The sequence below is a fragment of the Poecilia reticulata genome, chromosome 22 (genome assembly GCF_904066995.2).
Source record: "Poecilia reticulata chromosome 22, P_reticulata-male-v2, whole genome shotgun sequence".
Lineage (NCBI taxonomy): Eukaryota > Metazoa > Chordata > Actinopteri > Cyprinodontiformes > Poeciliidae > Poecilia > Poecilia reticulata.
This window is the reverse complement of record NC_088851.1, coordinates 19,545,171-19,556,049: the sequence shown is the minus strand read 5'-3', so window position 1 is coordinate 19,556,049 and position 10,879 is coordinate 19,545,171. Positions and strand designations below refer to the sequence as shown.

The 10,879-nt window shown below is 40.2% G+C and overlaps 1 protein-coding gene across 1 annotated transcript; it reads right to left on the bottom strand.

Annotated features, from left to right (window-relative positions):
- Nucleotides 1-812: 812 nt before the first annotated feature.
- On the bottom strand, nucleotides 813-9,056 carry entpd5a (ectonucleoside triphosphate diphosphohydrolase 5a). The gene is made up of 13 exons (XM_008400219.3): nucleotides 8,444-9,056; nucleotides 8,046-8,125; nucleotides 6,994-7,137; nucleotides 6,522-6,597; nucleotides 6,347-6,382; nucleotides 5,379-5,467; nucleotides 5,213-5,292; nucleotides 5,070-5,131; nucleotides 4,873-4,974; nucleotides 4,041-4,184; nucleotides 3,872-3,925; nucleotides 2,245-2,360; nucleotides 813-2,122 (listed from the first exon to the last, which is right to left on the bottom strand). Exons 1-13 carry the CDS (start codon nucleotides 8,859-8,861, stop codon nucleotides 2,033-2,035), a joined length of 1,491 nt encoding a protein of 496 aa, XP_008398441.1. The 5' UTR covers nucleotides 8,862-9,056; the 3' UTR covers nucleotides 813-2,032.
- Nucleotides 9,057-10,879: the final 1,823 nt, after the last annotated feature.

Sequence of the window (10,879 nt, the reverse complement as noted above, 5' to 3'; positions counted from 1 at the left end):
TATTATAGCCATATTCAGTATATGCAATTTTTTGAGGCTCCCTTTCCACAAGTTACTGCATCAGTGTGGCGTGGCATGGAAGCATTTCGCCTATGAACCTGCTGAGGTATTTAGGAAGCCCAGGTTGCTTAAATAGCAGCTTTAAGCTGCCATGTTGGGTCCAGTGTCTCATCTTCCTCTTGACAGCATAAGCAGATGACATGGCTCCCCAAATCATTACTGACAATGGAAACTTCCTGCTGGACCTCAAGCAGTTTGGATATGTGCCTCTCCACTCTTCCTCCAGACTCTCAGACCATAATTTCCAAATGAAATGCAAAATTGACTTTCCTCTCAAAATAGGGTTTTAAATAACTGAACAACTTTCCAGTCCCTGTTCTCCTATGTCCTAAATATGTCTGTGTAGTGGCTCTTGAAACACTGTCTCCAGTCTGTGCTTTAAACTTCTCTTGAATATGAATAGGTTTTGCTTCCCAAGCTTCCTGAAGTCAATATTTCTGTTACTTTTGAAACGTTTTTCTTCCACCTGACGTTCCATTAAAACACTGAACATCCAGCTGCCTTAGCAATGATCTTTAGTGGTCTTTGCTGTGTGGAAGCTCTCGGTGATCAGATAAATAAAACTACCTTTCAGTTTTAACAATCCCTTTTTGTTATAATGTTCTTGTTTTTTTCACTATCTTTATGCCAAAACTAACAATGATAAATGCCTAAAAAGCACTCTGTGTGAAATGAATCTCTGTTATACAAGTTTAACTTTTTGAACATTTTGGTGATTTTGCAATTTTCTACCACGGCACCATGACACTAAGCACATTTTCATGTTTTATTAAAACATACTTGTTTGGTTATTGTCACGACATTTATTAAAAACAATGTACAAATGATCAGACATCAGACTTTTCATACTGACAAATATTTCTCGGAAATTGCGCGGCATGACAATTTATTTTGTAAATATTGAAAAACAGTTTCACTAAGTTTACATTGTGTATGTACAGCAGTAGTAACTGAATATGGTGAGTAATGAAAACACGGAATATTGTAGGAAGAGCAGTAACATGTTATTGAGTACAGATAATAAAAAATAATAAACTTTCAACTATTTAAATATTTGTACAATTCACAAAAAGTAAAGAAAGCATAGTTTCCAGACATGTTTTATGTAATTTGGGTTTATGTATCATTAAATGGCTGTAGATGATGCTGCTGGATCCTTGAGTGGCTTCCAGTCACAATAAAATAAGATAAAACATTTTTTTTCTCTCCTACTCTTGGTGGAACAAACTATACTGGTTCATTCAATTTTAGAGGCATTTTCCTACACCATTTGTCTATTTAAGAAAAAACCCAAATAATGATAAATATATATACAACTCTGTAAAGGAAGTCAAAGCAAATAGTCATGTCTTGGCTACAATAACTGCAGTTAAAGTGTTTTGTGCGATGTTGAGGAAAAAAGAAGCTGTCTGGTAGTTAACTGCTCTGTTTCCAATGATGTCTTATTTGTCTAATGACAAGAGCAAATTAACTGGGCCCCTGTATAAAAAAAAAAAAAAAAAAGATTTACAGCTAGAAAAAAAAAAAAACAGATTTACAAGCATCTAGAAAGACAATTGTGGTTGCGGCTCCGGCAACTATTGTCTAAATTTATTCCACTGTTCTGCACAGCGCACACCAGGACCACAGTAAGCACCAAAATACCATGGCTCCTATCACTGCCTCCAAAGTTTCCCTCTTTACCCTTTACAGGTTGGCCAGAAAGACATTTCAGGTCCGCCACCCAATAGGAAACATGTAAACGTTTTATAAAAATAAAGTCAACCCACCAATGATGAGCTTGATATACAGTAGAAAAAGCTGGCCTTATAAAAATAGTGATTTCTTCTTTTTTTTTTCTTAAAAAAAGAGTTCATTTAGTGTTTGCAGGATGATGAGGTTTTAGTAAGAATTGAGGAGGTTGGGTGGTCAGAGGAAAGGAGGCCCCACAGTGACAGACTGTCCCTCTCAGTGCCAGCGGCAGCGACTGCAGCTAGTTTTGGTGGATGTTGAAGTTCCTGAAGAAGTCAAAGGTCGCCCCCAGAGCCCAGCTGGTCTCCACATTGTTCACCTTCTTCGCCAGCTGAGGAAAAAAGAAACAGAAGATAAGAATCTCCATTTAAATACAGACACTTTTCTCAATGTTTGAATCCAGGGACACTATGACTCCCACATGCATTGCAGTAGGTAACCTGAGTCACTTACATGCAGGACGGTGCTGTCCTTGAAGCCAAAGCCTTCCTTTAGCAGGCAAGTAATATACGTCATGTCCATGCAGAGGAAAGGGCTGATGGCACGGTATTTGGTCATTTTGTTGCACACTGCAAATACAGAAAAAAAATGCATATTTCACATATATCAAAACAATATTTCAATGACAATCCATAGAGAAGTACAGGGGAGACCTCTTCTGACCCCTGACAGAATGACCTTTCTGTTATGTGTGTCTGCGTACGCAGGGAGGTGTGAGGAGTACGGCCGGGGGTCAGCACAAGGCTGTGGGTGGGTGGTGGTGTTAAGCAGCCAGGCATGTGTTTGTGTGTGTCAGCATGTTCCAGCATCCAGGTGGTGTGTATCTGCCAGGTGCCCTCCTGCCTGGGACCTGCAGACACCTTCAGCTCGCTCGCCAGCCGAGCTTGAGCGAGACTCATTTCTTGAGACCATGTGACAGTGTTCTCACAACACAAACAGTGTTATGCAACTCACCAACTCATTCCTGTTGGCTATAAGTGAGGTTCTACATTACAGTGGTCAGAAAGTTAAGTTGATAACTGAAATGTGTGGAAGTTTTTCTTTCTTGGCTGGAGAAATGGAGCTATTTGGCTGTCATTTGAGGTGCAAAAATGCCTCTTCAGAGTTTTCTTTTGCATGACATTTTAAATCAGAAACATAGATTTCACCCTCTAAAGCAGTGTTTCCCAAACTTTTCAACTTCAAAGCCACAAAATTCCTGTGGCAGAGACTTGGGGTCCCCTACACTGGGAGCTGTAGTCTGGAAGCTGATACATTGTGATTAGGGTATGATATTGTAGTACAGTGGTTGCTTTAGATCAGTGATATTTGGCAATAAAAAAATCTTAGTGATCAAAAATTACATGTGGGGTTCTCCAAGGCTCTCTTCTCTGTTACAATACTTCATACATGCAAATTAAATACAACTTTATATTTCATCCAACCTTATCACTCCATTCTATTATAATCACTGATTCAATGTTTCTATAGTCTCACTAGAGGTGAGACCATACTGTAGCCTTGCTCAAATCCAACCAAGAAGAAATCTAAGTCTTCATGTAAGTAAAATTTAGCATCCACATAGAGTTCATTACCAATTCACCCTGCTTCTATTTTAAGAACACTGGGATAATAGTTTTTTTTGTCATAATAGTAGTTTTCACCAATGTATGCTGTTTTTAGTAGGTTTGAATATTTTAATGGGAATTTTACTGATATAAAATGCTGCTGCCAAAGTCTTGACCAACAACAAGAAAGTGTGTGATAGCACAGGAGTTCATAAATCACTCTACGCTCTCTCTTTTTTTTAAGTATTGAATTTAAAGTAGTTTTATTGGTCTATATGGTACTGAATGATCCTTGGCCTAAATATATCTGGACCCCTAGATCATCAATGACTTGTTTACTGAATGTTCTCTGGACCAAAACAAAGCAAGGTAATATGGCCGTAGCTTTTTATACCCATCAGCTCTCAGTCTAACTCCCTGAAATTCTGAGATGTACACAAACTGTTGCCTCTTTTAGATCAGGACTGTTTAATTTGTAAAGATCCTTCCCAACCCCTTTGACTGCTTTAAGGAGGTTATGATGTAACTCTTACCTTCTTTGGCTTTCTTCTTGAAGTCTCTTACTTCAACCGCACCACCTAGACTGCCTGGTGTGCAACAAAAACAAACGTGCAATTTGAATACCAACCTTGTGCAAGAGATTATAATTAGCATAAAAGATAATGACGCTGGAAGGTGGCTCAAAGGTCTGTTCTCACTTACTGACGAGGCCAGTCTGCACAGCTCTGTCATAGTAGTGGGAAAAAGCATAGAAGATGCTGCTGCCTTTCACTTCGTACGGTTGGTGAAAATTTCCCTTGACGACCCTCATGACCTCGTAGTAGCACAGTTTATAGCCTGCATATCCTATAACAAGACAAGACAGCAGAGGTTTGAAGAGTGGTCTTCCTTCACATTAAGGGAAGTGAAGAAAAGGGAGTTTTGGAAAACAAAGATGGATGGAATGCAACTAGGAGAGCTGGAAGCCGCACTCCGAGGTCAGCGGGCGGGTGAAACTCGGGGCTCACCAGACGTGATCTAAAGGAAAGCCCCAGAAGGACAACTTTCACACGGCCCCATGGGAACAGTTGGTGCGATTGTGCCGGCAAAACCATGTGCTGACAGGAGTGACAGCTAGCACAGTCCAGTTGTGCCGCCTATTTTGAAACACACAATTGTGTCCAGGCCAAGATCAAAATGATCTCTCTGCAATGAAAAATATAACAACTCAGGGATGACCTGGCAACCTTTGGCTACTTGGCTGTGGTATGGGAGTGACTCGCTTATTTGTGAAGTTAACTGACAGTCTTCACTCTCATCTAAATACAAGGTTGACGACAGTTTAATTGTCCAAGTGGGAACGATAAGAGAGAGAGAACGATAAAACATGTGTTTGGTGCCAAGATTAAACGAGCACTGGCTGATATATGCTCTCATGTGAGACTGTATTGTACTGTACTCTGTTTGGTTCCAGGCTTTAGAGAGAGGAATGTATGGATTGTTGGAGTCAGGACAATGGGAGAGAATTCAAAACCTCAGGAGGCTTTAATCTTACCGCCTGGAATCCCGCTAACTTTATAGCTGTCCCCTCCAAATTTCACTTCTTCTCTGTATTTTTTCGGGAGGCAGGAACTAGTGAAGACTTTCCAATCCAGTCCTGGGAAAGCATAAACAATAAACATTTTTGCCTGACACTGAGCATTTCCCAGAGCAAATGCACAAGGCATACATAATAAAATGAATATGACTTACCATCGGCTCCTAGTGCTCCAAGTGTTGCGAGGCGGGCGGCAACTAGACCATTTCCAAGGTAACTATGTAAATATGGTACATATTTAGAATAAGTGAAGTATCCATGCGTTACTTTTTAATCCCACATTTGTCAAGTCATTTACCTGTGTGTGTAGAGTTCATATGTGTGGTTGAACAGGTTGAATTTGGCTGTGAAACTTCTTGGAGCAACTTCAATTGTTTTCTGGTGGATCAAAGAGTGTTAGCCAGTGTTAGCCAGTTCTAAAAGACTTGAACTTATTTAATTTGCAGATGAATGACTTCATTCACCTTTGATTTTGGAAGGAAAGTGATTTGAGTAGATCCTCCACCCAAATCTAGAATCCCCACTGTCCTCCTGGTGTTGGAATACAAATGGCCTATTGAAAAACAAGAACAAGGAGGCATAAATCAAGTTAGATGAAGGTTGATGGGGCATTGTATTGAATGTTGAAGGTGTAGTAATAAGTGAGGCAGACATTTGTTTAGACCATTGGATATTGTGTGATTTTGCTCTTTGGAAACAAGAAATTCTACAAGTCGTAGGTTGAAACTTTGACTTTCTAAGTAAAGCTCACAAAGACTCTTCATAATAAGAGTCTCACTCTTATAAGAAAAATTAAAATTACAGAAGTACTCAAAGTCCTAAAGAGCTTAAATCAGAAATACAAAATGGATTTACTGATGTATTTTAGCTAAAGCAGACACTCTTCAAAAAAGGAGACATATAAGTAGGTTTTAAATACATCATTGGTCTAAAGCAGAAATTAACACGGTTAGCTTTGTTTTGTTTTTTTGTTTTTTTTAATAAAACTTGCAAAGCTTTTCAAAATGCATATGTTACATTATTGAAGTTCTGAAAAAAAGAACATTGGTAGGCCTTTAATAAAAGGCTTAAAGATACTTTTCCAAATTTCAGTCTTACTCTTTATGGGTACAATTATTACGATTGGGCTACAAGGCTAAAAAGTGATGTAACCCAGCAATAAAAAGGCATCAAGGTGTTTGACAGTACACACCAAGTGGCAGGCACCATCAAATCTTCTTCAGGAATGTTCTAGTTTTAGTCAGGATTTTAATTATAGTCACTAGCACCATCATACTGATTAAAATTGTGTCCAACAAGGCAGAGAACATATATTTATTTTTGATAAATGTGATTAAACTACAGCAGTGTAACAATATAATGCATGTTTTGCTGTTCATTTGGGCTCTAGGACACAAGACTGAGAATCTAAGTGCCTCCTCAAATGCCTTACCTGTGAGGAAGTTCACTGTGACCCAGGCGAGGACTCCTAAAATCACATGCAGAAAAATAATTACATTACTCACCCTATTTTTTATTGATAATTAAGTACAGAATAATCTAAAGGTGCCTTTCGATCATTGGTCTTAATGCTTTAGCAAAAGTTGACTCAGATAAAGTTTACTCACCTTCATTCGCTCCATTCATGATTGAAACGCTGTTCTCTGGTACATAGAAAGGTGATTCTTCAAAAACCTCTCGTACCTGCAGGATAGATTTATCATAGCTTCAGCAAAGCTGTTCGCTTTATAAGAGCAACAGTTACCTGAGTAATCTAATTTTGCCTAAAATAAAAAAAGTAAATATAACCTGATTTACAAACATTGCAGTCTGGCAGACTGTTTTGGAGTGACACACAACTGAACCACAAACATGGCTGGAACAGAAGCCTGGATAATACTTAAAATGCCAAATATGGTTGCTCCACACAACCCAACAACAGCTGTTCTTTGCAACATGATAACCACCAAATGGGCAGACTTGCTGCTGTTTCGTTCAGTGTCACTTGTAAGCACTTAGTGGTTTTCTCATCCCTATCCCTGGTGGGACGTCTGGGGTTTGAGCTAAGCTGTCTGATGGCAGAGCAAAAATGTGCCTCACCTCTTTCAGCAGGGCACTGGCCTTCTCCAGGGGCAGCAGGCGCAGACCGGCCGTGGCCTTCAGGACCACCGGCGTTCTCCTCCACTCCTCCTCTGGCACTGTCTTCTTGGCAATCTTCAGCAGCTGGCGGATGGTGTTCCCACCCTGCAGAAGACAACAATGTGTTTTGTTCTTTTAATTAGTGCACATTAAAAACAAACATTAGAGGAGAGAGCACCAGCAGCTATTTTGGAAAATGCAGTGAGTTTACATCACATAAAACAAACCCAATGAAAACCCAAGTGGTTTGGGGACAATTAGCAAAGCTCCATGTAAGACACTAACTCTTTCCTACTGTTTATAAATTTAGTTCTACATTTAAGATGTTAGAAACTTAAGCTACTAACTATAGAGTGTATTTATCATTTTCGCTCTCTCTCTGGAAGAGTTAATAGCTGATCTTTTTTGTTTATTTTTTTTTTTTGCAAAGGCATTAATTCTCAAACTTTTCAAAATACCCATGGTAGGAATGTGTGACTCCTCATATTGAGGCTCATAAGCCAGTAAACTGAGTGGTGTGTTGAATTGGTTCTGATCTTATTTGGCTGAAATGGACCACTTTGTGTCATACACCAAATATAAATCTTACAAAACAAAGATCGCCCGTGGGGTTCCTCCAAGTTACATTCTCGGGTACCTTTTATTCATTATTTGTATGCTCCCCTAGCTGAGACTTTGAAGCGTTACAATATCTCTTTACCAAATTTCTGTAAAGAAACAACATGACTACAGTTCCTTAAAGCGACTGCATGAGTGTGTTCATGGCATCAGTGTGTGAATGGGTTGGAAATTTATTTATGCCCCAAGAATGCAAGGTTGGAGAGCAGCAACTTTTTGTGCAGAAATGAAAAGAAAAATCATCAGCCATGGAGCTGAAGCAGCAATTTTGGAATTACAAAGGGTTTACATCACTTAAACCCAACCCAATGAAAATCCAAGTGGTTTAGTGGTTCAGTGACAGTGAGCAACTCCCTATAAAAAGATGAAGTGATGGTGCCAACATGCATACATACCTCCTCAGGGTTGTCCTTATATTCAGACAGTCCAGGTTTCACTGCATGGAACATTTCATTGTCCAGAACAGGCAGCTCAACTACAAAAAAAGTCACGAAACAGATAATACAAGTTAGAGTTTTTTTTTTTTTTGTTTTTTTTTTTGGTTTTTAATTCTGCATTTTTGGCAGCTCTGCTTTCTAATTGCATGGACTTTCATCTACATTTAGGCTCATTTTTAATTATTTAAAGCTTCCTACAGTTGACTCACACAAGCTCATTAAAAGTTCACCTCCTGCCTATTGTAAAATTGTGCTCATGCACTCTGCTGGTGCGCGTTGGTCCTGACACCACACAGCGAATGACCTAACAGCAAACAGAGTGGGAGTCAGCTGTTCTGAGAGGGCAGTGCACTCACCGGGATCCTTCTGAATGAACTTGTAGATGTGGATCCTGGTGCCGGTGCTCCCAGCATCAAACATGATCCCGTAAAAAACCCGACTGTCACGATTTCTGTCGGGGACCTGCAGCACGTGATGGCTCTCAGGTGCCGGATGCACGACTTCGGGCACCGGGTGGAAAGCCTCTGGGATACTGTGGACAACTTCGGGCGCCGGGTGGAACACCTCGGGGACCTCGGGGTAGGTCGGGTTGACGGACTGCGAGACTTCGGGCGCCGGGTTTGCGACGTCGGGCAGGAGGTTTTCTGTGTTGGTGGAGGGCTCCCTGTAGCGGTAGAAGTGTGGGATGTAGCGGTGGTGGCGGTAGTAGGTCGCCTCGGTGAAGAGGCTCCCAGCCAGGAGCCACAGACTGAGGATGAGGGTCTGCTTGGCCATTGTGTTCAGAGCCTGGGGTGCAGAGGAGAAGACCTGTGGATGCTGGAGACCAGGGGAGCTGCAGGAAAGACGCAGAGTGGGTGCGATGCTCACTCAGGGCTGTCCCCTCATCTGATTACAGTATATAAAGACATAAGGGCTTGGCATGGAGCCACATCTGGAGCAGCCATCCACCAATCCTGTGCCGGTACATCCCAACTCCATCAGGAGTCCCCAACCCTCCCCCTCCCTGAGAGCAGAGCTGAGGACTCTACCTGCTTACCAAGCTGTATTTCCTTCTTTTCTTTAAATGAAGCATTACTGTTGGCTGCATTTTCTTCTGCTCATGCTTACTGACTGAAGCCAAAGCCCATATGAAAGAGGAAGGGGTTTCTCAAGGTGTAAAAAATTAATTGCTCTCACTGATAAAGTCGAAAGAAATGGTCTTGAAATACTTAATGCCTGCAGAAATTCCTTCACGCTGTTACTTTTTGAACTTTTGTAATTTCATAAGTGCTTAATTTTTGCTTAAATTATATGTGATGTATTTTTTCTGGCTGATATAAAAGCAAAGCTGATTGCTTCCACATTTATAGAAATTAGCACCAATGTTAGTCTTTTAAAATTTGCACACATATTGGGATTATAAATTCATTTCTTGTGGCTAGTGGAGAAATTTCTCTGAAAGACCACAACTGAGCTTCTTTAGTGATGTATTTTTATATTATTGGTGGTTTTTGAATGTGGCTCACTGCTCAGGGAGGCATGGTCCAGGGGGTTGCCACAAGACATTAAAAATAAAAGTAATGTCTCTGTTAAACAAGTTTTCTAATGTGGAATCACCACCACCTGGATTGTGTGTGGTAAAAGCACTTTAAAAACATTACTGCTAAGTTGATGAAGTGGAAGACTGCATTTTTATTCAGATTCTTTAATATACAGTTTATCATCGTATGTAGCAATAATATTTTTTGTCTTACAAAATAAAAAACCCAAAAAGAACGTGATTCTTTGTTTTCTGAAAAATTGGTGGAAACTAACATCAGCAATCATTTTTCTTTAGTTCTTAATGTTTCTGATATTTTATATAGTTTAAAAAAAGGTGTTTTTTACTTTACAAAAGTCTTCATCATGCAAAAAGAAAAGAAGAAAAAGACCTAAGATGTTGAATGGACTATATGTAAGGCCTGCTTTATGCAATATTCAAGAACAAACAAAAAAATAGGCACAAAATATGAGCTTAAAGCTTTTAATTTTAATGAATGAGGTGGAGGAGGGTTAGATCTGAGGCAGGAGAATGACATCATCTTTTTCAAACGCAGGAAAATCCCACTAATTTAAACTCGTCATCTAATTTGGGCTTTGGAGCTTTCTTTGAAAATGCATAAAATATAATGTTTACAAAACTAAAACGACAACTTTAAGGCTAATGCTCTAATGAGCAAGTTGTGCAGCATGAATCACCACCAAAAAATCCTTAACCTTCTTTTCACAATCCATTGCAGCTATTTCATCAACTTTCAAAAATGCAAATTCAACCTGCTCTCTCCAGTGGGCATAAACGTTAGAAGAATGTTGCAGCAATCATCTCACTCCTACTCATCTCTGTGTTAACCACAGGGTTTCCAAGGGAAAAATGTTTAGGCTGCGAGGCACGTTTCAAGAGAGAATGCATGAAAAGCATGAGTAGCTGTTTCTCCAGTTTAGGTGGGAGTTTGGCATGGCACGAGCTAATTCTGTCCCTCTCAAGCACAGCTCGTTGTAGCAGGATGCAGATGCATCAAGTATGCCTCGCACCAGAGCAAAAAGTCCTCATACGAAGTGAAATTTCTGCACTTTGCATCAGCAGAAAGACGACAAAATAGAGATCCCTGGTAAACTGACCCTGTCTCAACCGTGCTCCCCTTTGATTCAGCTCCAGCAACAACTTTGCCAGAAATGATGCTGTTCGCATGAGATGCCGGGAGGGTATGAGGAGGGCAAGTGTGCTGTTAGAGAGCAGGAACTCCACAGTGAGGACAATGTGGGGAGGGTGGGGC

Excerpts from the sequence above, each read along its gene's own strand:
- entpd5a (XM_008400219.3), bottom strand. The coding sequence starts at position 8,861 with ATGGCCAAGCAGACCCTCATCCTCAGTCTGTGGCTCCTGGCTGGGAGC. Across the intron at positions 5,293-5,378 it reads CTTTCCTTCCAAAATCAAAG|AAAACAATTGAAGTTGCTCC; the intron begins GTGAATGAAGTC and ends TTGATCCACCAG. Across the intron at positions 2,123-2,244 it reads AGGACAGCACCGTCCTGCAT|CTGGCGAAGAAGGTGAACAA; the intron begins GTAAGTGACTCA and ends TTTTTTCCTCAG.